The sequence below is a fragment of the Daldinia childiae genome (assembly GCF_008694065.1).
Source record: "Daldinia childiae strain JS-1345 chromosome Unknown Scaffold2, whole genome shotgun sequence".
NCBI lineage: Eukaryota > Fungi > Ascomycota > Sordariomycetes > Xylariales > Hypoxylaceae > Daldinia > Daldinia childiae.
The window spans coordinates 3,790,588-3,817,600 of record NW_022984643.1 but is presented as its reverse complement, the minus strand read 5'-3'; the positions used below and the strand labels follow the sequence as shown (position 1 = coordinate 3,817,600).

Genomic DNA, 27,013 nt, shown 5'->3' with positions numbered 1-27,013 from the left:
CGAACGATATAGCCAAACAGATCTTCGATATTCCCTGTCGCGGAGCAGATAGTCCACTCCGACGGCATATCTAGCTGGTTGTCACTTAGCGCCACTAACAAATGAATGGCGACAGACATGGGTCCAGTGATCCTCTTGCATATAGCTAACCCAAATCCACAAGTCTTGGAGCAATGTTTACTTCTATGTAAGCCAAAGACGAATTCCGAATTCCTACCTACCTACACTAGTTTACCTAGTACCAAGGGATATTCCTACGTCAATGCTGCGTCCCCAGACAACCAGACAACCAGACAACGATGGTTCGCCTTTATTACCGTTGTTTATGCAGTCATCTTATCCTGGGATATAGAACCGAACACACCCTCTCGATATAACTCCTACTGGTATTATACGTGTCTACACATTTGTGTACGTGACTAAATAGTAACAACGAGACATCGGTCGATGGGCATTCCAAAGCCCACTACTATCACAGCTTACCCTCCAGGTTGAGGGGCGAACCACTCCTTTATCATCGAGTTTATACAAAAGAAGAAAAAAAACATATTTTCAATTCTGTCTCTTACCCCTCCCGTATCCTATCTATCCAATAAGCATTACTTTCCTAAGACAAACCTGCATGTAGCAATAAGCATTACTTTCCTAAGACAAACCTGCATGTAGCAATAACCAATACCGTCAGAGAACTATGAGCTACATGAGCCACTTCATAACCCCGACCTAGGTACTCACAGAAAGAAAGAGAAAGGGTTTACCTAGTTATGTAAAGTCCAAACACATATTGTCCCTAATCTCGACCTCGAAACCATAAAAGGGGGGATGGGATGACAAACATCTATTTTCCTAGTATCAAGAGATCTCGAGTGATACTATGACCCGCTCTCAAATTTTCACAACATCGTAACAACCTCACCCCACTACTCATCGTCACATACGTGTGTAGTCTCATGTACCTAATATAGGTAGGTTCAAAGTTCTCCAATTCTCCTCCCCAATGCAACGGCCGAAGCCAGACTGCAGGAAGTACATACATACGCTTACATACCAGGGGATATCCAGGTAGCCAATCCTGATCAACAATGGGTTTCCCGCTCGCCTCGCACAGCTCTACTAATCAGTCACGATAATTAGCTGCTTCGTCCCCCGATCAACGAAAGCAATTCATATGTATAGGTATGTATATTGCAAGCTTTGCACTACCCGATCATAAAAGCACTTTTCGTCTCGAGCTAGATTTAGTTCGATTGGTAGTATCTTCCAAGCCGGTAATTTATGCGTGCACGTCTACGGGTATGGCATCCTATACATATAATGCTACGCAAACTCGCTTTAGGCGAATGATGTCAAACCTATCACCGTTACCGACTCACCAATTGTTTCTGTATCATCTTAGATTGCCGTATATGAAGTCACCCCAAGATCTCTCGATGAACCACATCGATGTACGTATTCGTAGTGTCATGTTTTCGTAGAGAGGGCATATCACTTCTCCATGTGTTCTTAGTTAAAGGATGAGTATCCTTTAGTTCTCGTAATTTTAACCTCTAATAATATATACCTAAGTAGTTCGACACGGGATAGGGTAGTATATATACTAGTGTAACCCATGACACAGGATAGAGGCAATGGTCTAGGCTCTACATAGGCTCACTGACCACATCTCCCATGGCTATAAGGACAGCTACTTATGTCTTACATGAACCGAACACACCCTTGAGATGTATATACATACGATAACTCCTTACAGCAAGATGGCACGCAATGGCGTCCAGCACACTCGTGACGCAAGTAATTACACAGACCGTCCTCCAAACTATCACATAGTCATACGCAAAGGGTAATCGGTGAACAGTGCCAAGACTCGTTGCTAAAGTCTTTGTCTTCTCCAACGCGGCTCGAATATTCTAATATTATAAACGTGACCTTAAACTACTACTTGAGCCTAGCAGGAGCTACAAAATTCACATGCTTCTCTCTATTGAAAGGCCCATTCAGTCTTCAAGGCATCTAGCCATTCCCCTTTCTCAACCCATCTCTGTTCCAACCACTTTGCCAGTTCTTCGTCCGTATAGGGGAGGTCTTCAAGAGGGAATCGCCGAACATGAATGTGGAATTTATATCCTCGAGAACCACTAAGGTCTGAGAGCTTAAGAGTTTCCCACATATTCGGGGTCACATGAAACTTATCATTGTGCTGATACGCAATAGTGAAATCATACACTGCCTTGACATGAGGTGCTGCTCTCAACTGCTGCACAGTGGTGACAAACCCCTTAGTACGGGGATATAGTAAATGCAAGGGCTGGGGGCGACCGTTCTGTTTGCACCAAACAATAGATTCATTATACTTCTTGGGTGTAAATCGTGTTGCCTCGCTGAAACTTATCAGCCCTGCAGGGTAGACATGTCAGTTACACAGTTGATGTAGTTTGGAACGCGAATACGTCAAGACGGGTGGGTATAGGTCAAGCAAGCACTTACACATCGGCCATCTCCTACGTACGATATCGCCGAAGACTCGCTGTAGCTCACACTGGTCTCGCATCCAATTCCGGGTCACCATCGGCATGCCCATGGCCCAAAGGCCCCATCCTAGAAAGGGGACCCAGCGCAGCTGGATCTTCGCAAACCATCGGCATTGCCCCAGCATTCCCGATCGCAGGGCCAAGCTTTGGATCAGGTAAAAGTCGGCCCACGTAACATGATTCGAGACGACAACAGCCGACTCCTTCGTGGGCAATCGGTCTCCTGAGATAGTGATCCGAGCACCGTTGCAACTCTCAAAGATAAATTGGATCCATTTCCATACGGAGTATGCAATGCGGCAGGACGTGCTATAGACAAAATCCGGTGCGAATACCTTCACTACTAGGAGTAGAGATAGTACCGCATCGCACACCGCAAGGTAAAGGACCCAGGGAGCCACTAGCACGACGCCCCTCAGGTTAGCGGGAAGTCCTTCTAACATGGTCGTGGGACCTGCATGGGGGGTTACTATATAGAGGGAGAGCGGTGCGGTAGTTGATCTAAGCTTGGATATTAAATCCAAAGTGATAGAATGGAAATGGAAGCAATAGTCAATCTTCTATCGAATTTCAGTATGTAGGTTACCAACCCCGAGTTTTAAACGATGATCTCGGCCGCTTTCTTTACACGTTGTTTCAAGGATTAGGACCCGCTAGGCGCCAGATTTCGAACCGGCGATCTTTTAAAGCGATGCTACACTCGGATCAGAGGAACAGATAGAACATTTCCATAAAGAGCTTACAATGAGGATATCACAGATCAATGAATAACATACCTATACGTTAAGCAGCCTACAGCAGATGGTGTCGATCAAGTTACGTCAGCGGTCGCACAGTTAGAGGCACAACCTGGAACTTGAGACATTCCGTTCTAAAGGGTTGGACTAGGATTGGCTGATCTGCTCCCACTTTATGGGAAACGCTATATTTGGGGAAGGCCAAGGTGTAAATCCGCAGAGAAGCACTTAACCACCAATAGGATTACTGCCTTGGATAGGTAGTCGACAAGATTGCTATCCAGCATGTATGTAAGCTTGCGCTTCACTAGATCTTCACTTTTTACCTCAGATTGGCGGTCAAGATATGTAGACAGTAGAAGTAAGGATTATTTATTCTTGACTACCTCTATACATACAGTATCTGGGATTCTATATGAATAGCTAATAGAGATGTCTTTACACCTAGATGTACATATAGATATCTCCTAAGTTTCTCACGATACGGACATATATACATACCCGTACGAATCCATATCGAGAAAACACTTTGCTGGGCGGCACTAAGATCTTTCGTTGGGGAAGACCCTTACTAATAAATATTCCGATGAGAGCGAATATAATTCTATATTTTAAGCCACCATATTGTATGCACACGATTACGCCAAACCGAATGAGTGGATAATATCTGCCCTCAGCCACTATGCAACTTAGCTTAACAGGTAAGAACGACGAACCATCTCGAATCATGATTAATTTGGCAACGCTGACCACCTCGTTAGCGAACCCCAGAAAAGGCACGGACACAACGGCCACGAAGGATACGGAATAATTAAATCCCATATTCAATCTCACGATACATACATGTAGGTAGTGAACATACTACGTACTTGGAGAAGGGATACGTAATCTACCATATTACATAGGCCAGGCTACATGCAATATGTATATATGTACGAGGTATCAAAGGGGGGAATAATAAACCCAAGGCTAAAAGAATCAAGCTTCTTAATAAGGCTTTAGAAACCCACAACTTGCACGGCACTTGACTAACACTAGCGAGGTAGGCTGTGCATCATCGTGGATTATGTCAGTATGTATGTATCATCATATCAGATTACGACGATATTAGTTACTACATGGATATGAGCAGTCCTGCAGAGGACATAATAGTGAGGGGGTATTTCGATTTTCCAGGGAAGGAATCCGCTATTAGAATCTTTTCTACTGCAACATCTTCTTATTATTCATCGCATAACCTATCTCTTACGTCTATAAGATTGTTAAGGAGAGACATCAGCCTCTAGAAACGGTCAACTATCTTACCGTGGGGTTCCACCCCTCTAGAATAATTAACCAACACTTTTTCAACGTATCATCTCAGATTATTCTATTTAGTATTCTATTTATTTATTAGTTTCGTACCAATTGTAAGACCAAATAGTCCTACCACGCGGCGCAAATTAGAATCCCACAGCGCCTCTGCATAGTACCGGACTGGCGGAGCCGTTTACTATTATAATAGTAGTGAAAGCCCATCTTTAACCTTATACTAATAAGATCCGTTCTCACGACGATTCAAGGCTGAATCGGAAGGTGTGGTAGGTCATTCATATACTATGTAGCATTCTCACCCCGCTCTACGAAGCACATAAACGAAGCATCTCTCCCATCAATTCGGACACTATTGCCTTATTCGATACCCCCCCATCATGTCCCAATCTTGGATCGCGCATTCTGTCGCTCAAGTCGTTCTGATGAGCTATGGCCAAAATCACTAACCCGCAACCCGTAGTTGGCTATCCGTCTCCTCCAACGCATTATTCCCCATCCGATCATAAACCCTCCTTGGGCTCGCTTTACGAACACGTTTCGATGTCGTCTTCTGCGTCGCCCCCCAACGACTCTTCCCAGCCTGACAAGGGTCCTCTTGGCTCGCTAAACCTCAACTTTCTAAAGTCGTTGAACGACAAGAAGACCACCCGCGATGGCAATCCTCCTAAGCGGCGAGGACCTAAACCCGATAGCAAGCCGGCGTTAACACGCCGGCAAGAATTGAATCGCCAAGCACAGAGGTATATCACAGACTCGTACCTGTAAGTCCGGCGGGTAAGATGCCCTGCTAATCATCCGTCGGTAGGACGCATCGGGAGCGCAAAGAGCTATACATAAAGGCGCTCGAAGACGAGGTACTGCGACTTAAAGAGATCTACACCAACGTCTCGCAAGACAAAGACAAGCTCGCCGAGGAAAACCGGCAGCTCAAAATCCTGCTGCAGCAGAACGGCATCTCGCACAGCCCGGGCGGCGGTGTAGACGATATCGGCAGCAGTCTGAGCCCCGGGTACACGTCCAATGGTAGTATCTCGGGCGGCTACGGGGCGGGAAGCTCTAACACCGCGTACACGCCGGGCATGACGTCGATATCGAGTCCGAATTCCATGACGGCGTCGTCGTCGCAGGGGCTAGGCGGGCAGCAGAAGCAGGGCCACCACGTAGATTACGAACAGGCTGGGATAGATTTCGTCTTAACGTACGATAACCCCGATGACCCCTCGAAGGCGTACATGTCACCTCCCCCGCAGTAGTAGTAGTAGTGGTAGTAATAACGGGTCGTCACCGCACACATACACACACATACACACATACATGCATGCATACATACATACATACATCTACCTATTTCACACACAAGAGAGAGAGAAAAAATTGAAGAAAAATGTAAATGTTTTCGGTTCCGTGGGGTACAGCGAAGCTAATCAAATCCGTGCTGATTGGGTGCGCAGGCTCGAGCGACCGTGTATGGACCACATGCCGTGGCTGATCGAGCGAGCGCAAGACACGAGCGGGGACGCGGCGGGGCACGCGCTCATGGCATCGTGTCCGCCGGAGCCGTTCCCGGAGCTCAGCGAGGAGATCCCGTTCGGGTACTCGCACACGCACGGCGACCGGGGCGAGGCGCCATCTCGCCAGCGCACGTGGGAGCTGTCCAAGGGCGATCTGTCGACTCTTCTCGACCTCAGCACCAAGTTGAACCTGGACGGCGAGATCACGCCCGTCATGGCTTGGGGCATGGTTCTGTCCCATCCGAAGCTGAGGGAGCTGAAGAGCGAGGACTTGGTGAGGTTGGTTGATGATCTCAAGGGCAAGGTCCGCTGCTATGGGTATGTGTTGCCTATCTTACCTACCTACCTAACCTATGCGTTCCGCTTACTATATCCGATATGATGCTAACTAATTTGCCCCCATAGGTTCGGAGCTGTGATGGAGGAGTTCGAGGTGCGGGATGCGCTCAATGCCGTTTTCTCCGCAAAGTCGGAGGTAGGCATGGCTTATTAGAATTTAGGGGACGGGCCGTTTAAGTTTTGAGTTTTCTGTTTCTTTTTTTTAAACAACATTTTGGTCTGTTTTATGCATAGGTATATAAAGGGATGATAATGACGATGGTGGCTGTTATTACGAGTAGGTATGACGAGTAAAGCGATGAGAGATGACGGGCAGAACGCATTCGTGTACTTGGATACTTATATACTAGAGGTATAACAAGGTTAAAAGATTATTCTATTCAATCAATAGTTGAAAGAATTGATAATTCGATATGTTGTTTATATGTAAAGAGAATGTTTGCATCTTTCATGTTTCTCAAGATGCACTTGACAGTCTCATCTCACGAGGCTATATGTTTAGTACCTATATGAAGAAAGGTTATAATGTTTGAATTGTTTAATTATCTTGCCTGTGTACTTCTTTCTAGCTTAAACTCTTAGTTAATACTATTAATATGCCACTTAGACTTACAAGGCAATTGCATATTATAATTATTAAACCCCCTAGGAACTTCCGTTAAGACTTCAGGGTACAGTGCTAATAATAGAGTCGCGATATCTCTTTTAACTGTCCTTCTACTTCGTATCCTGGAAGGTATAGGTTAAGGTACGTACTACACTAACCAAGATCCGACGCTGTGTAATTGCCCCACACCCCACCAAAAACTCTTTGATTCACTACTAAAATATTCGACTACAGCCAAAATTTAGAAGAGCCACGCCCTAGGCAAAAAAAAAAAGACCAACAACATCGAGGTCGCCTTCAATAAAGCAGCAATATTACTTTTAGGTGAAGATAAATCATAAATAAAATATTGCTGAGATTATTCAATATGGCATCTGAAAACTCTTTAGCCGACCTCATTGCGGCCTTGCCTGACGGTGACGGATGGGGTCCTCCTCCGGTAACCGAGACCACTCTCAATGGTGTCCCGTATGCTCCTTTCTCGAAAGGTGACAAGCTAGGTCGTATGGCAGACTGGACAGCGGATAGCAAGGATGGAAGAGATGGACGCGGTGGTCGACAGCAATATAACAGAAACTTTAGAGGTATGTAAAGCCAGATTGTCTTGATATTGACGGTCATTAGTTTTCCAGTGCTAATATTTAATAAAATACAGACCAGCAGATATACGGTGCCGGTAGCGCTGCGCTATTCACCGCCCCCGTCGCCGAGGATGAAAACACATTCTCCGTCGTTAGTAGAGAACCCACGAAGACTAGATATGGTCGGGGAGCAGTCTTTACACGCGGTCGCGGACAACGAGGTGCCCGACAAGATACTAGGGGTGGTCGCGTACAGCTTCAGCGCCCTGGACGTGGGGGTCAGCAAGGCTACGGAGGATACGACAGTCGCGGTGGTAGGTCTAATGCGCCTCGTGGCCGCCGCTTCGGATGGAAAGATTACGACAAGCCGACTCGTAACCGCGACGCCTCTATCAATATCAAAGCAGACTGGCAGCTACTAGAAGAGATCGACTTCAACAGACTTGCTAAGCTAAACTTAGACGCTGATGAAGGAGAGGACATGGATAGCTACGGTTTCGTTTATTACTATGACCGATCCTACGACAAGCAGCCCGTCAAGGCTGCCGAGAAGAGGCTGGTGCCTTTGGATCGTGCTGCCTACAATGTCACTACCTCCTCGGATCCCGTTATTCAGGAGCTGGCCGACAAGGACGAAGCCACTATCTTTGCCACTGATAGCATCTTATCTATGCTTATGTGCTCTACCCGCTCGGTCTACCCATGGGATATTGTAATTGTAAGACAAGGAAACAAGATCTTCCTCGACAAGCGCGATAATGCCGCACTGGACATGGTGACGGTAAACGAGAACGCTGCCGATGCTCCCATGGAAGCTTCCGATGGTAACAAGGATGGAATCAACCTGCCTGCTGCCCTGGCAGAGGAGGCTACCTATATCAACCACAATTTCGCGAATCAGGTCGTCCAGGAGAACGAGTCCTCGAAGGTCGAGATGGCCCACGAAAACCCCTTCTACAATGCTTCCGAGGAGACTGAGCCTCCGGCGAGCAAGGCTTACAAGTACCGCAGATTCGATCTCTCGACTAGCGAGGAAGATCCGATGTATCTGATCGTTCGGGCCGAGCTAGATGCCGTTCAAAAGAATGCCATCAGCGGCGAGGATCAGTTCTTGACTGTCAAGGCCCTCAACGAGTTTGACAGCAAGGCCCAAGGCAGCGGTGGTGCTCTAGACTGGAGAACCAAGCTAGTTAGCCAACGTGGTGCCGTTGTCGCAACGGAGATGAAGAACAACAGCGTCAAGCTCGCACGATGGACGGTCCAAAGTATATTGTCCAAGGCGGACGTCATGAAGCTTGGGTTAGTTTTACTATATTTAACTATTATAGGGTATGCCTTGCTAACATCTTAATCTAGTTTCGTTTCTCGTGCCAACCCGAAGTCGAACGATAAACACGTAATTTTGGGAGTTATTGGCTGGAAGCCCAAGGACTTCGCTAACCAGATGAACTTGTCGCTCTCCAACGGTTGGGGTATCGTCCGCACCATCGCTGACATGTGTCTTAAGCGTGAGGATGGCAAGTTTGTACTTGTCAAGGACCCTAATAAGTCAATCCTTCGACTATACGAGGTTCCAGCTGGCAGCTTCGACGAGGACGGAGAAGAGGAGACGGTTCCGGAGGCTGTCCCTGAGGAAGAGTAGGGGTTGTAACGGGTTATACGCGGGATATACCTGCGTGTCTGGTCGAGTAGTATATGACTTACCTAGTCAGCTAAGTAGTCACTCGGGTTAATTCAAAAGTTAATCAGCTTCGAGGAAAACGTTGTTATTAAGAAACTACATTATCTCTACATCTGTTGGTATATTATACCATTATTTATTGTGACAATCTAACTATATGTGATATATATGACTCTATAAGTTTCTCTCGAAGGTGAGTATTCCACCTTGACATAAGTATAAAATTAGGGGAACAGGAATTAAGCTGAGGGGTCTACCCCACCCTCCCTCTACCCCCCACCACTCGAACTGCCCCGCCATCTTTTCTTCCTGTGAACCTGTGACGTCTATTCCGCTATTCCGTACCCTTGTTTCACTTTCACGCAAAACTTACCACGAGACATCCGGGTCCTTTCGAGCTTGCAAACAAACTTACCCCTGATTCGCGCATAAAGATACCTACACATATACGTCCGTCCAACCCGTCCTTCACCTACCTAGGTATACGATCATGGCGCCCAAGGCGATAATAGCGCCCTCGATCCTGTCGGCCGACTTCGCCCAGCTAGGTGCCGACTGCGCGAGGACTATGGACCAGGGCGCCGACTGGCTTCATATCGATATCATGTATGTACGTTATCCTGGGGGGTATGCGGCGTCGTTCGTACTAGTGTCTATTTATATATATATATAGAATCAAGTCGAACGGCGGTGATGGTCTGCGTCTTGTAAATATTGTAAAAAATAGATTTTTGGGATAGGATAGGCTGACCGTGAGGTGTTTTTTGCTCGCGTACGTAGGGACGGCCACTTCGTACCGAATATCACGTTCGGCGCCCCGGTCGTGGCTAAGATCCGGAAACACGTCGATAAGCCTGTCGAGAACCACGGGCGCGGGACGTTCGACTGCCATATGATGATTGCCGAGGTAAGGTATTATCCCACGACGCCACCGTTAAACTACCCCTTACTTACTTACTTACTTACTTACTTACTTACCCCCTTCTTCTTCCCCTCCCCCCCTCCTCTCTAACTTCCGTAATAAATACCTAGCTATTCCCATCAATACCAGAGCAATGGAATATAGGGGCTAACCATCGATTTTTGTTTTTTTTTTTTTTAAATAGCCTAAGAAATGGGTCAAGGAGTTCCAAAAGGCAGGTTGCGATCTATACTGCTTCCACTACGAAGCCGCGTTCTCGAGCGCGGCCGAGAGCCCCGAGGCTAAGACGGACGAGAAGACGAATCCGAAGGACCTGCTGCGGTATATACACGACTGCGGCTTGCTGGCTGGTATTGCGTTGAAGCCGGCTACGGGCGTCGAGGTTTTGACTGAGCTGCTCGAGAGCCCGGATCCGAAGGAGCGGCCTGATGTGCGTTGCGTTGTCCTTGTGCTGTTTATTCATTCATTCATTCATATATTTATTCATTCATTCGCCTTTATCCTTCCCCCCTAACAAACATATGTCCTTGTTTTACTTTCTTTTCTTTTTTGCGGGATGGGACTTATTGAATTCGTGCAACTGGAACTAACCACATGCGATACGTACAGATGGTCCTCATCATGACGGTCGAGCCCGGCTTCGGCGGCCAGAAGTTCATGGCGTCGGAGCTGCCCAAGGTGCAGGCGCTGCGCGAGAAGTACCCGGACCTGAACATCGAGGTCGACGGCGGCCTGGGCCCCGGTACCATCGACCAGGCGGCGGACGCGGGCGCCAATGTCATCGTTGCGGGGAGCGCTGTGTTTGGGGCTCGGGACCCGGCGGAGGTTATCTCGTTGTTGAGGACGACTGTTGATTCGAGGTCTGGGAAGTTGTGAGATGGGGGGGATGTGGTGGAGAGATGGATGGATGGATGGACATAGCGTATGCGTCTACTTAGCGGTTTGATGGTTGAGTGTAGGATGTTAGATAGGGAGTAGCAGGTATATAACTCCTAGATATGAATATAAGTACCTACCCAATTACTCCAAGTCTACATTAAGTATTACGCATCCACCCGTTTAAAATTAAAGTATTAATCTGCCATAAAATATTCTTCTTAACAAGAGGCTAGGATATGGCTACCAGAATGAGCCGGACGTTACTTATAACATGTATGGTATGTGTATATGTATGTATATAGTCAAAGGCGACCTATATTCCAAACCCGAGATAACCAACACATCTACCACAAAGAGGACCTATCTATCTAACTACCTAATCTTAGGTACCCTCATACAACCCCCCCCCCCCAAATTAAGCCGTTTTCGATATAACCCCATCCAGCGCCTCAATAAACCCCTTTATCTCCTCCACTGCACACACAATGTCATGCATTAGCCTCCAGATCCATACTCTTCTTTAGATAATAATAGATGACGGGTAGATAAAACAGAGATTCATCCATCTATCCTCACTTACGCGTATTATAATGCGCCATGCTAACCCTAACCACGCCGGCGGGCCCCAGGCCCAAGAAATCGCGCACCAGCGCGTGGGAGTAGAAGGCGCCCCAGCGGAAGCCGTAGTTGGTGCTGCGCTCCAGCGTCTCGACCAGGACCCGCGAGTCCCAGCCCGCGACGACGAAACTCACCGTCGGCAGGCGTACGGCTCCGTCCGCGCTGGGCTCGCCGTATATGGTGAATTTTTCGGGCTGGGAGGTCAGGTAGGCTAGGAGTGTTGATTGAAGCTGCGATTCGTGGTGTGCGATGCTGGGCCATAGGCTGCTGGGGGAGGAGGGGGAGGAGGGGGCGATGTAGTCGACGATGGGGGGGATGGATTGTACTAGTTCGTAGTGCCCGCTTCCTGGATTACGTAGATATCAGTGCTGTATTGTTATATTCGAAGCTTGGCTCTTATACGATGACGACTACTGCTTCGGCCAAAAAAGGGGGGCGTAAAGAGAGAAAAGAAAAAAAAGGGGCTCTCAGCAGCAAGACAACACCTTAGTACTCTTAGGTATGTATGTATACGTACCAAGACTAATCTTATTCTCAAGCGTAGCATCCGGGTTGAAAAAGTGCCCCAGCGTACGCATCTGCTCCTGCGCGCGGCGACTCCCGTACAGCATCGCGACGTGCGGCCCGTACACCTTGTACCACGACAGGACGTAGAAATCGACGCCGAGGGCCTTGACGTCGACGGGGCGGTGCGGCGCATACGCCACGCCGTCGACGCACAGGAGCGCCGTTGGCACGGCCGAGTGCACCGCGTCTGCTATGGCTTTGATGTCGTGGATCGAGCCTAGCACGTTGCTCGCGTGCGTGCATGTTACTAGTCGCGTCTTGGGGGATAATAGGGGTTTTAGGTCTGCGGGAAGGAGCCGCGGGTTGGTGCTGGTGCTGGTGCTGGTGCTGGTGGTGGCTTGGGGTGTCCACCACTTGAGCTCGATGTTTAACCGGCTGGCGAGGTCTTTCCACGGCGCGATGTTGGCCTCGTGGTCGATTGATGACACGATGATTTCGTCGCCGGGCTGGAAGGGGAGCGTGAATGATAGGTTGCGCAGGAGCTGCGTGGCTGAGGGGCCGAAGGCTGGGGGGTGTTAGTAGGTGAGGGAGTGAGTGAGTGTACTCTTGTGCTGTTATGTTGTATGAAGTATGAGGGATGAAAGATGAGGTATAAGTGGTGAGTTAGTAAAGCAAACCTACCAATCTCGTCCTTCTCCGCATTGAGGAACTTAGCCCCGGCGGTTACGCCGTCGTCGTAGCGAGAGCTCGATGCCTTGCTGGTTTTATAACCGCCTCCAAATTGGACGTTGCTCTTGATGAGGTAGTCGCTTATACTAGTGGTGTTGTTAGAGGCAGAGTTAACTTCCCGTTTATAGAATTTGGGATATTACTTACGCTTCGATGACGGTACCTAGTATCTGGCTTCCGCCCGCGTTGTCGAGGAAGACCTGGTCCTCCTTTAGAGCTGGGAATTTGGCTCTATCGGCTTCGACGTCGAAGGTGGCCATCTTATGGAGTTTTCCTTTATTAAAATTCGTCTTGGAAATTTGGTGGTTTACTGGTTTTTAATTTTAAGATAACTTGAATCCAGGTGCTCTCCTATTCCGAAATCCGGCCTATGTATATATATATTATGAAGATGATATAAAAAGTGTTGCTTAAGATAGCTATATGAAAAGAGGTAGCTGCTTGTAGTTACTTCGACGGATGTGAACTTGTAAGTTCCCCTTGTGCCTAAACCCGATGATCTGGAACTTAAGCGCTATAAAGTTTAGCCCGACTAATGACGTTGAATGCGGGGTGTAGTATAGATACTCATTTCTATACTACATATATATCTAGCATTAATACTTGATGAACTGAAAATATCTTACCTGGTTATAAATCTACCTATTTGTACAGCCCATAGTTATATCATTTCCAAAAGCTATATCCTCGAAACTGGCTCCCTCTAAGCTTTCTTATAGCTCTCGAGTCTATAGCTCCTATATTCCCCCCACGCAAGCTAGTGGGATATTCTCCGCACATTGGAGTAGAACGACTAATCGATCCATGAACCTTACCTTAAACGCTTCTTGACAGTTAACTAAATTACTTGTGTGGATTCGGCTACCTCGTATACCCCAATATGTTACCCTCTGCCTGTTATTAATATCATCAGACGGTATAATGAGTTGACACGATATGTGGTGTATGTTAATCCTATGTTTCCTGCCGGCGCTTCGTGGGCTTACACCAATACCGTGTATACTATATCTCGAGCTGTGAGTGGATGCTATAGATACAACATAGGCGCCTACTGGCGGTAAAAATAGTGGCACAGTTATGCAAGCCATATAAGAGAAAGCGATGAACTGACTCGGGTATTCTATTTCCATAATCCCAACTTGTTTTTAGATGGTAGTTATAAAAGGAGTATTGTAAACGAAAGATTTTAAGAATGTAACAATATTAGAATAGGACTACTTTTCTTATTAATATCTTTCTCCTTGATATTTCCAGCTAGGCTATAAGGGGTCAAATATTTCTAGCACGTTAAAATCTCGTTGTTAATAGTAACCTAACGCGGACTCGAGTCCCCCAACGGTTCAATTCTACCATTCGCTCGGAGGGTGTTACTTAATTCTATCGCTATTTGGGAGTGAAATATTATGTCTGTCGACTTAGTAGTTACCTGGCTGGCTGAGCAATCCTTAGACATTTCTGATATGTGATAAAATGACATTTGAGGTTATAGGGGTAAATATATCGTAGTCATCATGATAGGTGATCAACTTGACATTTATCGGAAGACCAATTGCTATTTTAAGATACTTATGTCTTAGGGCAGAGGACGAACCTTCTTCTGAGTGGACGGTCCATATGTCGATATCGGTGCAGCCTTAAACCAGTATTAATCATAACCAGGTCCCCCGATTGGGTGTTAACGATAGCAGAAGTCAACCATTATAGGAGGGTCTCTCGATACGATATATGAGCAATGATCATATATGTATTAGGAGACTGTCACTTAAAGACGGTTGATCAATAGCTACCTATGGAGTATAGGCAAGGTGATAGTAACGCAACATTCGGGTTCAAGGACCTTTCCGAACTACATATTTATATGAACCCCTATCTTGGAGTTTTACTATGGGTGAGTCCAGTTGAAATCCCAGGATATTAGAACGAGCCGCCGGTAGTAACCTAACATTACCGCGCCACTGATACAATAGGGTTAATCCTTAATCTGGCTGTTTCCTCAAGCGAAGCTCTTTAAAAAATATTGGTTAGTAATAGAACTGTGACAAATCATGGCCGCCAACACTTCAACTCTGTTCTAACGGACATGCTCAATATTAAGCTTATAGATAGATAAGGAGAACCCACGTATAACGATCAGCATAGGAAAACAAAAAGAGACGAACATAATCAAAGAAGTATTGAATTAATGATAGAGAGGTAGCGATATCGGTAAACGAACCGAAGTATGGTAATCGATCCCGTAGCCCCAGACCTGGCTACGGGTTACCCATACTTCATAAAAGAGCGTCTCTACCATCTAATACCGACCCTAAGACTACAATTCTAATTTATTGGTCAATAATATGTGGAATTTTCGTAGACGGTGGTTAGATACGACTGAACACCCCTAAGAGTTGCAGTAGAACTGCCGCCCTCGGACGCCTCCTGGCGTGATCCCGTCCCACACGAATAAGCATTTCCGCAGGAGTCCGTATTGATATAGCACCAACTTATAACTCCGATTAAAGGATTGCCGGACATGATAGCTTAACTGCCAATAAGGTCCTACTATGGAGGCTTTGAGAGGAGGGAGGGTGTAGAGTACGCATGGTGCATGATCTATATATATATATATATGACTTGGTTGCATCTGTTTACAATCATGCAGCCAGATCAGTTATTTTTACTTGGGTTTATTTGAACCATTGGAGTAAAATGGAGAGAAATATTGAAGTAGTGCAGCAGCCATAGCGGTAAAAAAAAAATAGGGGAGGGAAGGAAATAAGAGGGAAGATGGAGGGGCATTGGATAGTGTAAGCCAGTATAAGTGACATGAGTGGATCAAGATCAACTTGTCAGTCGATAAGCAAACCTTAAACAACCTTAAGCTCTTTCAATGGTGGGTCGGGCGGTGAAGATCGCGCTAACTTCGATAGATGAAACTTAGATGGAGCGGGTCATCGTTTGCTCTAGTTTCTTTTTTTCTGCCGTTACTTTTTCCCCATTGAAAAGTGTGAGAGAATGATAATCAGTCGATTAGGAAGAAATCGTGAGTTTTTATTCATTTTGTTCATGTTCAAAATAGCTTCCCTAAGCTTCCCTAAGCTTCCCTGAGCTTCTTCACACATTCCCCAAACTCCTAATTGATTATATTTAATTAGTATAAATTCAATTAGCAATCCATAATGAAGCGCAAAGCCCAATCGCAAGTTGTAGGCCATAAGCCTGCTAAAAAGAAGTCTAAGAAGACATGTAAGTCGCCCAACTTAGCAGGTCACCTATCGTACGATCTTGCTAGAAATTCTGAAAATATTCGCAACAAACAAAACTAACTACTATCATAGCACTAAGCGACGAGGAAGCTAAGAAGAGATTCAGAAAAGGTCTCTTTGACAAAGACGTCCTAGATAAATACACCCAAGGATATGCCAAATCCACACCTTACAAGCACAGCGTCATCCACGAGCTGATCGACGATACCTTACTACGATCCGTCCGCGAGGAGATCAAGGATAATGTCTCCTTCACCCCCAAAGAAACTGATATCTATAAGATCCACCAATCCGGCGACCTTGCGAACCTCGACGGCTTAGACGACGAGGCTCTAGCTAGACTTCCCTCTTTGCTTGCTCTTAGGGACGCAGTATACTCTCAGGCATTCCGAGACTATGTCGCGCATATTACTGGATGTGGTCCCCTGAGTGGTAGAAAGACAGACATGGCTATTAACGTGTATACCCCGGGATGCTATCTTCTATGCCACGACGATGTCATTGGTAGTCGCAAAGTCAGCTATATCCTCTACCTGACCGATCCCGACATTCCCTGGAAAGCCGAATGGGGCGGCGCGCTAAGACTCTTCCCCGTGCGAACGATCAAGGGCAAGGATGGTCAAGTTGCGAGGACACCTGCGCCGGACATCAGCAAGGTTATTCCCCCCGCGTGGAACCAGTTGAGTTTCTTTGCCGTTCAGCCCGGCGAGAGCTTCCACGATGTCGAAGAAGTATACCATGCTGAGAGCAAAGAAAAGCTCCAGAAGGAGGGAGGAAGGGTCCGTATGGCTATCAGTGGCTGGTTCCACATCCCCCAGGTCGGAGAGGCCGGATACGTCGAAGGCGCCGAGGAGAAGCAGGCCAAGAACAGCGGTTTGATGCAACTGCAAGGAAACCCTGATCAGTATGACATGCCTCAGCAGAAACCAGTTCCGGTCGAGCAACCACAGTCGGGCTCTCAAGAAGAATTCGACGAGGCCGACCTAGAGTTCTTGCTCAAGTATATGGCCCCGACCTACCTCACTCCTGATATCCTTGAGCAAATCTCAGAACAATTCGAGGAAGAGGCCAGCATCACTCTACCTAACCTCCTTGGGAAGAAGTTTGCAAAGAAACTACGAGACTACGTCGCCGCTCAAGATAGCGCACCTCTACCAGAGGACGCTACGGAGATTGAGAAGGGTGCCTGGCGGGTAGCAAAGCCACCCCATAAGCACCGGTACCTATACCTTCAACCAGACAACAACACCTCCAAAAAGAATGGAAAGTCAAAAAAGGAAGACTCGCCTATAAGAGAACTCCTAGAGGAATTCCTCCCGAGCCCGCAGTTCCGCCGCTGGTTACAGATGGCGACAGACTCCGTGATTGAGAGCCACGACTTCGTCGCTAGGCGCTTTAGACGCGGTAAAGACTACACGCTCGCCACAGGGCACGAAGGCAAGCCGCGCCTTGAATTATCCTTAGGCATCACGCCGACAAGCGGCTGGGGCGACGAAGACGAAGAAGAAGAAGCTGCCGCCGCCGAAGAAGAAAGCGCCGAGGATACTAAAACCAACGGCAAGGGGAAGGGCAAAGCCAAGGCTAAAGCTGAGACCTCGAAGAAGAATAAGAATAGTAAAAAGGAGCCCGAGGAGGAAGAGGAAGAAGTGGAAGTCGGCGGCCATGAGGTATATATGGCAGGCGATGACGACGCAGCAAACGAGGACGCGGCTGTGTACAAGTCCAGCGGCGACGATGATAATATTCTGTTCTTCCAGGCCGCGGCCTGGAACAAGATGTCCCTAGTCTTACGCGATAGCGGCACCCTCAAGTTCGTCAAGTACGTTAGTCATAAAGCGCCTGGTGACAGATGGGATATTACCGGTTCGTTTGAGGTGGAGGAGGGGGATGACAATGACGACGACGACGATGACGACGATGGTAATGAGGGAAAGGGAGAGGGAGAAGAGGGGGTTGGAGAGGCTAGCAGGGCGGAGGGAACGGGTGTGCTGGATGATACGGAGGAGGAGTGGAATGGCTTCTCTTCGTCGGAGGATAGCGATTCGGATTAAGTTTCTCTGCCTTAGATACTTTAAGATAATAGCTGACTACCTACCTAGGTATTTGGACTATCCATACATATATAGCAGCTTGAGGCTAGGTTTAGGAAGCGTGTTATTTACATAGGTGGATTTGTAGATACCAGAAATGACTAATGATGATTGATGATGATGATTCTTCGGTTCGCAAATATAAATCTAGGCGGACTTAAATAGATTCCACACTTTCTAAGTGATATGATGCCTATACCTATGCCTATACTAATGCTATGGATCAAGCGGTATACCGCCTGTCTAATAACAGATGACCGAACCAAAACCGATGCTTGCCTTTCTAAATGGCTGGGTTGGAGTCCTTTCCGTATGGCGGCCGCTCCAATATGTATTTGACCTGACCTGACCTGACCGGACCCATGAACCCGCCCAACCAAGATGCACTAATGCCATGCCATGCTATGCCATGCTATGCATCGATATACCTATATACTAGGTAGTCATCGTCATCATCATCATCGTATCCCCTCCCACGTCGCTCACTCCCAAAGACACAAACCACATAATAAAAGCCAACTCAGGCAGCCAGCTAGCAAATGCCCTTCTCCCAAAAGCGCCGTTCATGCCAACCAAAACGCCCAAAGCTAACTTGTAAAAAATCACCATGCCTAACCCTAGACTCAAAAACAATTAAAACAGTCCTTCGCCGGGTTATTTATTCAAGATCCTTTAGCTCGTCTGTGCTTTTCGTGCTGACAAACGCATGTCTAAGGAAGTGCAGCCACACCTTGGTATCCTTTCTCTTCTTGTGACCCTTGCGGTGCTTCTTCTTGTCCTTGCCCTTCTTTTTCTTCTCGATTTCAAGGTCGGTATCTGATCCCTCATCCTCCTCCTCCTCTTCTTCTCTATCAGACTCATCACCGTCTTCCTTCACTTCATCAACTTCGTATTCATCGTCGTTATAATCGCGCTCAGACTCCTCGCCAACAAGCCCATTAGAATTACCCGAGGTCTGACCAATCCTATGCGCGAGCTTCAGCAAGCTCCTAACTGTCAAGTCCTTCAACTTGTAGATCTTGTCGTCGAAGGTGGTATATTCGACCGCGTAGGCAAACTCCCTTGGCTTCGGCTTGGCGTGCTTGGGCTTCTTGTTCCAGTGCTTGCCCGCGTTCCAGCTCCAAGACGACACCTCGTCGTCGCCGTCGTCCGCGGCGATGTCGTTGTTGAGATACGTCAGGTTTGCGTAGTATTGGGTGAAGCCTTTGAGCGTCAAAGGCTGGGGGAAGTATGCGGGGCCCGGAGGCGTTCCCTTGGCTGGTGCGTCTGGGATAGGGACTTTGGGGTCGTTTGGTTTCTTGCCACCATTCCCCTTGCCTTTCTTTTTCTTCTTCTCGATCTCTAGTTTAGGTTCGTCACGGAGCTCCAGTTCATGCCATTCCTCCGGACCAGGAGAAAAGGCTTGAGCACCAGAAGTGCGCAACGTGTCTACCCATGTTAGAGTATCCTCAAGGCCAGTTATATTGTATTCGAAAACACGGAGACTCGGGAAATAATTCGGGACAACGCTGGGGCTTATGAGAGTCAGTTGGTATCGCTCCGCGAAAGGCCCGCCCATCTTGCTCTTCCCGCCCTTGCCTTTCTTGCCCTTCTTCTTTTTCTTCCCAGATTCTTCAAGGTCCCGGCCTTGAACTGGGTTTGGCAATTTAGACCAGTCGTCACGCAATTCTATGAGATAATCTTTACTAGATTCCATCGAAACCTCATCTTCCATGGTCTCGCGAATACTTGCTCGTTTGTTGGGCTCGCTTTCGATAAAGGAAAAATCGATATCCTTGGTATCTTGAAGTAGGAAATGATCTATGTTCATGTGTCCATATAGAGAGCCGGTAACGACGTCGCGATACTGCTGCAACCAGAGGGTGTATTTCTGCCAGCAGGTTTCGTCCCATAGTTGCTTGCCGGAAGTCCTAGCAGGAGGAACATGGCCTATGAGAATAGCTTTCATCCCGCGCTCTCGCATGAACTGCAATTGAATTCGCAGCCACTCAAAGTGCTTGTATCCGGGCTCGCTTGGATGTGCACAATCATCGACCCCCGCATTACGATCGAAGAAGTATAGGGTATTAAGACTAAAGACGGCCAGCTTGTTCGGGATGACTTCAACATAAAACCAGCCGCCATACTCAAATGAGTGTCGCTGCGCTTCTGGAATGAAATTCTGCCAGACATCGGTATAAGTCTTCAAAATCTTGTTCGGACCTGGTAATAATATATTGTGAGGGTATATGTCATTGTTGCCGAAAGTTGGGACGACTGGAACTACTAGCCCCTTATCGTCTGAAAATGTGGTCACAAATGCGTCGGCAATCCTTTGGTTCATGGCTAGGATTTCTTTGTTATGGCGGGGTATTTCCTCATCGCTGTCATGGCGAGCTGAGTCGCCAGTCCAAACTACGAAGTCAATCTCGTCCTTTAGGTTGGAGGCAACCCAATTGAGTGTCGCGTTAACCAACGCCAGCGGAGAATCGCAGTCAGAAGTTTCTGCGCCATAGGTGCCAGCCGGGCCTTGGCCTCGGTGACATGCGATATTCTCCTCGGTAGATGTGTGGACTTTGTAGTATTCGTCTGGGTGTAGATCTGCGCAAGGTACGAGATGTTAGTGTCTTAAAAAAAGACGATTTGGAGATGGTGTGTGGTAGGCATTTTAAGAAGAGTGTACCTGTAATATGTAGAAATCTGCCGTGCAACTTGCGCTGCGACGTAGACTGGCTATTGTCATGGTTTGCCTGCAGCACGTATTGAGCTCCGGTAGTTGGAGCACCTATGACGAAAGTCTCCAATAAGCTGGGAATTACCCAAAGCCAGGTTGCTTTCTTTGGTACCATCCTGAACGGCTTAAGATGCTCTAAGAGCTATGAAAAAAAGATTTGAATGAGAAGACGATATCGCATAGATAAGTGGCGGTTATTAGCTTATAGGTTGGTAAATTGAAAAAGAATATCTAATGTTGTCGTGTTTAATATTTTAGGAATTCCGTCATTAGTCGCCGTAGTTTCTCGAAGCGTACCAAATGATCGTCGGCGGATGCAAAACAGGGCTAGCTGGGCCGTTCAGGGGATCCAATAAAACCGACAGCAAATGCCAGAAGATTGTCTCTAGCCAAAGACTCGGTGCCAAGTGGGTAAATGGGCGATAATAAAGTAGTTTAAATACTACGTTCTGACTCTTAAGTATCTTAAGTAAGGCTTTCGACTTTCGAACACCATCACATTATTCAGTAAAATTTCCAGAGTCCTTCTCTCCAGAACTGTAGGACAAACAGAAAGCTGCTCATGGGGTTCTTAAATTAGTTATTAGGGTTTGGTGGTTCCCCATCCCCAAGGCTGAAGGCTGACAATAGGCGACGAATCATAACGTCGGATTCCGCACGTGTAGGAAGTTAACCGTGGAGAGAAGAGCTTGAATAACTGAGACATCGTGGAACACCCATTCGGGGCGCCACAATATGGCCATTATATGGGCACACGACAATGATCAGTTCCGCACTTGCCTAAATGGCATCCACTAGTTGCTCGAAAGCCTAGTATTCCAGAGTTTACTAAGGATCACTTGCGCTGGGGTCGAGCTGCAGAGACCATCACGGATCATCAGGTGGAGGTGTCAAAGGGGTTCGGCGGTGATGAAAGAGAACGACCACTCTGCCGTTCTGCCGCTCTATTGTTCTCATGTTCTCATGTTGGCAGCACGCAACCAAGTGCCAAGTCAAAAAAGGTAGCCATCAGGGTGTCTGTCTAGGTGTCTAAGTGTCTAGAAGTCGACGGCGCAGATATCCGGTAATTTTCTTAGTCGCCCTTCTTAGTCGTCCTTCGATCTAGATGACGTCAGGCTCACCACACTAGAGTAAGATGGCAGTGCCGTCATTCCCGTAAGGGAGTCATATATCAATGGACTTATTCATTGCCCATTGTCGAAGTTGTATTTAAGATACGTATCGAGAATTTCAAGTTGGTGGTAACCTAAAGATTGGAGTCATGTCATGTAAAGTACTGAAAAAGGTGTGTTTGGTAAAATAATAAATCAATAGATTGCATACCTTACATAAAATGCTAGGTACGTCCTCTTATGTACCTAATGTACGTACACACACGTACAAATCGGATATGCACAAAGTTCGCCCCGTCTTAACCAATGGACCCCTCATAAATTCATAAGGGTCTTGATCGCCCTAGCATTAGCCTAGGGTCTTTTACGTAAGAAGCAGGGTCACGTAACCGGATACACCTAAATTTCTGCGCGGGATGAAATTTTCACTCGTTTTCTTTTTTTAATCTTTACATTCATCAGCACATCCGATTCTTAATCAATCTTTTTTGATTGCTTACAGACGATAATTCTACACCGTCTTCAAGGCTGAGTCCAGTGCAAGAATATGATATGCCGTTCGTTTGAGGGAATTCGATATACGCTAGACATCGGATTCCCATGGTAAATCTCGGCGACATTGCAATTTGCAATCTCTTGCATTTCTTGTATTTCTTGCATCTCTTGCGTTTCATTCGATTCTCTTATGGGCGACACGTGTCATCGAATACGGCGTTTCATCGGATATGCAAGCAAGTCAGTTGAATTATATTGTGTCTGCTCAATAGTACTGTGACCATTGTCAAATATGAATTTGAGTAATAAATCTTCTATTATTGCAGAAAATTACAGAGAATAATTGTCATTCCTTAGCTACCTTCTTATAGTTCACTGCTACCAGACATTCCTCTGAGCGAGGGGCACATGTGTATCCTCTCCCTTGCCATACCACCAGTTGCTACCGGTATCTTCGACCTGCCCTGTAATTCTCACCAATGCAACAGCTTCTATAGTTACTCAAAAGACATATCTGTCGATCTCGTTAAGTTTTAGGTCATCCGCATCCTCGACAAGCTCATATGTCCTATACTCCACGTTTTGATATTTCGGCCCCTTGATGACTCGTTTCAAGAATCCCGAGTGTGTGACAACGACGATGCACTCCTCGGGACGTTCGAAGAGCCATTGTTTGGCAAATGACGCTCTCTTCTGGAAGGCATCTTCCGAGTTTTCATACATACCAGTCTTCTGTGGATAGACTGGGTCTAAGGTCGAGAAATCAAACTCGGGCCATTCACCTTTGATTGTAGCGGGATCATCACCAATATCACAGGGCTTGTCTGTGGTTTCCTGCGAAATAGTTAGTACTCCAGCGGACAGTTTCTCGGTGATATATTATACATACCTGCCATTCTGCACGAACTTCAGTAGGAACTCCACGATCTCGAAGCCACTGTAGACCATATTGTACGGTCTGCAACGTCCTTCTTAAAGGGCTCACTATTATGCGGCATGCATCTGGAGCAAAGTTGAAACTCGATTCAAGTTTTGCTGCGAGAGCTTTGCATTGTTCTATACCCTTCTCAGTCAGGACTGGATCAGGTAATTCCCATTCGTGTGTCTATTATGTTAGCCCCTTACATTCTAGCCAAGTGGTTGGAGATGACTTATCAGCAATATCTATAATCTATTAGAATTTGCCTCAATAAAGCACATAGGGTAAATACTGACTGTGTAGAGCTTCGGCGTGGCGTATTAAAATGATGACTGGTGCCATCTTGGATAAAGCACTTAGATATGTTTTAGGCAAAGGGATGAAGTAAAGAGCAAACTAGAATTTTCTTGGCGCTCTCTTCGGATCGATGCATATTATATATCTATATTGGATGTAAATGAGTCACAATATAGATATCTGACACCTTGCTGTTGTTGTTGTTGTTGTTGTTTTAAAAGATCAAACAAATTATATCTAAGAATATAAAAATGAGACCTATTGAATGTAGTAAGTAGGCTCGTAAAGAGCAGACTTTTGAAGCTTCATAGTGTCACAATTCGTTATTCATAGAAAGCCGAATTCGGTTAGGCTAAAGAGTGAACCCCTTTTGGTTGGCTTTGTTACAACCAATCAAACTTCCCCTTACTGAGAATGCCGCCACAGACCGAACACTCCATATATTATCAGCGTTTCATTCGTTAAGACAACTATACTTGTATACTTACTACGTATCTCTTTTAAGCCAGGCAGCCAAGGCTAGGCTCACTTAATTATTATATCTTGACGATATGACTGTTTCTGACAACCTAAAATGAACTGAGGGCGGATTCTTGATTTTTCCCATGGTTTTTTCTGCTAGAAATGAGTTTAAGGTCGATCTTAGGAGGCTCCAGCCGGGTTAAGAAGTCGTCCAAAAAGTCTGGCGCAAAATCGTCTTCGTCTTCACCATCCTCATGGGCTTCTTCTCTGCCTCGTCGCAAACCTGGACCCAAACGTGGGAAATCGTTAGCAGAGGACGAAGATGATGCGGACGATCTCTTTAACGATAAGCTTGATGACTATGGACTTGTCAAGGCCCTAGCGACCGATCTGAACTTGCGCGACGTTCCCCAAGCTATCTTATATATCCGTAGTCATATGTTCTCCTCTATGCCCGAGCAAGCAGCTGGAATGAACTCTACTAGAATTGCTGAAGTTCTCAACTATCGGAAGCGTCTTCCTCCGGTCGTAACCGTATCACATATACAAGCTCTACTAGAATCGCCGAGCGCAGCAGAGCGGGAAATTGCCGAACTCGCGCGGGCTGGATTTCTGCGTAAGGTAGTTGTTCCTGGGAGGGGGGATATAGGTGAAACTATAGTACTCGCCGCAGACTTTGAGCAGCTGGTGAAAGATTCTACGATACTAGATATGGATACGAAGGATAGCCTAGCCAGACTGTTAAAAGAGAACCCAGGAGTCCAGGCGCTTGGGCCGAATGCTCTTCGTGCGTCAGAGGTAGATCAGCTTATTAAGGCTGGGTTTTTGATAGCTAACCATACCGGCGCAACTCGCTATGGCTCTACATCCCATAGTACAAACGTATACTCGCGACCGGAGGACAAAATCACACTCACATCACTCGATATTATTTCGAAACAACCAACCGGTTCACTTGGCGCCGTAGGAGGTGAGGGTGTAGTTCACAAGACCGGCGGTACTGGAGGTGGCTCACTCGGCGCACCCCGGCTCGACACCACCGGCACGGAACTTAGACTCGCTGTGCCTGGAAACGGCACATTCCTAAAGCTTCTATCCTCTGCGCTCGAGCACCTAGTCTCGTTGTTAGGCAAGTCGCGATTCCGAGAGGCGCCGGAGACGGTGCTAAGAGATCGGTGGGACGGAGGTATCGCCAAAGAAGAAGCACGTTATGCAGCTAAGCGCTCACGAGGAGAGTTCGCGAGTATCTTACCCGGACAGACCAGAAAGTGGAGGCAGTTCTACGGACTTTCTTTCGACTGGGTCTTGCAAGAGGCGGTTGGATCCGGTTTGGTTGAAGTTTTCGACACCCGAAGCGTCGGTCGCGGGATACGTGCGATATGAGTTTTTGCGCATTTGATAGATGTACAAGAGCATCCTAGGATTACCCCTCATCGCCCGGATGTACTAGACGCATCCCCGTTTGTGCAACACAGTCCAGAGTATAAATCCTACTGCTAGACACGGCATCGTCGGATTAGGCTATACGGTTTACGATGCAAGCCGAGAGACGAACATCATACGATTGGGGCAACTAGTAACTAGTTTCCAGGTCAGTTTGCTTGATCTAGCGCTTGTCGAGGAGCACAAAAGAAGCACGCGACGCCTTTAGTCATAACTATCCATTTTGAAGAGCTTTCACCGAAACCCTGTTAGCAGTAACGGCTGAAGCCGAAGACCAACATAAATGACCGCCGGCATGATAGTGATTAGAACCGATACCATGGTATAGTTAATCACGATAAGATAATTTACGTCGATCAGAAACCCGAGAGCACACACATGAAACAGCAAAGCAGAAACGTAACGACGGACCGGTATCACATTGATTCGCAGATCCCCAGTAGATCAGGGCCGTGATCATTCCCAAGAATCACCAGTGATCTAAAGGGGCCACACCTAGCTATGAGAAAGGTAGAGCAGGTCAGGAGGACCCGTTTGTGGCGTAGAACTACTATCATATATATATATATAGAATTATCACATCCTAACACACCCTGCCTGTATCTTTACCTGTAGAATACGATAAATCAAACCGGTATAGCCGACATGGTCAGAGTTCGGGAAGCTAGCAAGGCTATGAGACTTGTCAAAAAGTCCCGAGAAGACGTTCAAGCCTTGGTTACCCCCCCAGGGTCCCGTCCCAATTCTACATAGCTAAGCCCTCCGAAATACCCATCCTTGTACTTATCGGGACAAGGACAAGATCTCGAAAGAATACACACATTTAGATGCAAGCCCTTAATGCACTGCCAGAAGTTGAAACGTCGTAATACGCGACTACACTAATAGTAGCAGCCTCATATATATACCTTACCCGTCGCTGATATAGGGGTCCAGCCCGTAGCCTCGGAGGTGTAATCACTTACCCTAATGTCTCTTTAACGGGATCATCCGAGGTTCTGTGGAATCAGATGGAGTCCCCTTTTGTCTCTTTTCAAGTTTCCTTAAAAGGCGACTATCGACGAGATGGTATTTCCAGGACGGTGGTATGATTCCCACGTATGTATGTATGCATGTAGCACGACGCAAATGGCAAGCATTGCCGCGTCCCAATGGCAAAGCTTGGGTGACCCCTATCTTTATGAAACGGCGTGAGTAGGTATGTAGATGATGGGCTATGGAAGATCTTGGAGAAGAGGATAATCTTCGACTTTTTAAGGATAGTTATTTATTTAATGCTGC

The 27,013-nt window shown here is 46.9% G+C and overlaps 9 protein-coding genes across 9 annotated transcripts; 5 read left to right on the top strand and 4 right to left on the bottom strand.

Annotated features, from left to right (window-relative positions):
• Positions 1–1,978: 1,978 nt before the first annotated feature.
• GL218_01933 (putative 1-acyl-sn-glycerol-3-phosphate acyltransferase 5) lies at positions 1,979–2,971 on the bottom strand (the record flags this gene model as incomplete). The annotated part of the gene is made up of 2 exons (XM_033578419.1): positions 1,979–2,394; positions 2,485–2,971. 2 exons carry the CDS (start codon positions 2,969–2,971, stop codon positions 1,979–1,981), a joined length of 903 nt encoding a protein of 300 aa, XP_033438119.1.
• A 2,148-nt stretch (positions 2,972–5,119) lies between these two features.
• On the top strand, positions 5,120–6,583 carry GL218_01932 (BZIP-type transcription factor; the record flags this gene model as incomplete). The annotated part of the gene is made up of 4 exons (XM_033578418.1): positions 5,120–5,340; positions 5,385–5,813; positions 6,031–6,408; positions 6,496–6,583. The coding sequence occupies 4 exons, from the start codon at positions 5,120–5,122 to the stop codon at positions 6,581–6,583; spliced, it is 1,116 nt and encodes a 371-aa protein (XP_033438120.1).
• Positions 6,584–7,403: 820 nt separating this feature from the next.
• On the top strand, positions 7,404–9,259 carry GL218_01931 (Eukaryotic translation initiation factor 3 subunit D; the record flags this gene model as incomplete). Its single annotated transcript, XM_033578417.1, has 3 exons — positions 7,404–7,620; positions 7,692–8,916; positions 8,974–9,259. The coding sequence occupies 3 exons, from the start codon at positions 7,404–7,406 to the stop codon at positions 9,257–9,259; spliced, it is 1,728 nt and encodes a 575-aa protein (XP_033438121.1).
• A 529-nt stretch (positions 9,260–9,788) lies between these two features.
• Positions 9,789–11,096, top strand: GL218_01930 (Ribulose-phosphate 3-epimerase; the record flags this gene model as incomplete). The annotated part of the gene is made up of 4 exons (XM_033578416.1): positions 9,789–9,904; positions 10,079–10,205; positions 10,405–10,650; positions 10,830–11,096. 4 exons carry the CDS (start codon positions 9,789–9,791, stop codon positions 11,094–11,096), a joined length of 756 nt encoding a protein of 251 aa, XP_033438122.1.
• Positions 11,097–11,514: 418 nt separating this feature from the next.
• On the bottom strand, positions 11,515–13,213 carry GL218_01929 (putative cysteine desulfurase 1; the record flags this gene model as incomplete). The annotated part of the gene is made up of 5 exons (XM_033578415.1): positions 11,515–11,573; positions 11,680–12,063; positions 12,235–12,789; positions 12,906–13,039; positions 13,101–13,213. The coding sequence occupies 5 exons, from the start codon at positions 13,211–13,213 to the stop codon at positions 11,515–11,517; spliced, it is 1,245 nt and encodes a 414-aa protein (XP_033439094.1).
• A 2,901-nt stretch (positions 13,214–16,114) lies between these two features.
• On the top strand, positions 16,115–18,252 carry GL218_01928 (Prolyl 3,4-dihydroxylase ofd1; the record flags this gene model as incomplete). Its single annotated transcript, XM_033578414.1, has 2 exons — positions 16,115–16,181; positions 16,274–18,252. 2 exons carry the CDS (start codon positions 16,115–16,117, stop codon positions 18,250–18,252), a joined length of 2,046 nt encoding a protein of 681 aa, XP_033439093.1.
• Positions 18,253–18,949: 697 nt separating this feature from the next.
• On the bottom strand, positions 18,950–21,119 carry GL218_01927 (Endopolyphosphatase; the record flags this gene model as incomplete). Its single annotated transcript, XM_033578413.1, has 2 exons — positions 18,950–20,871; positions 20,954–21,119. The coding sequence occupies 2 exons, from the start codon at positions 21,117–21,119 to the stop codon at positions 18,950–18,952; spliced, it is 2,088 nt and encodes a 695-aa protein (XP_033439092.1).
• A 1,993-nt stretch (positions 21,120–23,112) lies between these two features.
• On the bottom strand, positions 23,113–23,559 carry GL218_01926 (uncharacterized protein; the record flags this gene model as incomplete). The annotated part of the gene is made up of 2 exons (XM_033578412.1): positions 23,113–23,445; positions 23,497–23,559. 2 exons carry the CDS (start codon positions 23,557–23,559, stop codon positions 23,113–23,115), a joined length of 396 nt encoding a protein of 131 aa, XP_033439091.1.
• Positions 23,560–24,451: 892 nt separating this feature from the next.
• GL218_01925 (uncharacterized protein) lies at positions 24,452–25,672 on the top strand (the record flags this gene model as incomplete). The annotated part of the gene is made up of 1 exon (XM_033578411.1): positions 24,452–25,672. The coding sequence occupies one exon, from the start codon at positions 24,452–24,454 to the stop codon at positions 25,670–25,672; it is 1,221 nt and encodes a 406-aa protein (XP_033439090.1).
• Positions 25,673–27,013: the final 1,341 nt, after the last annotated feature.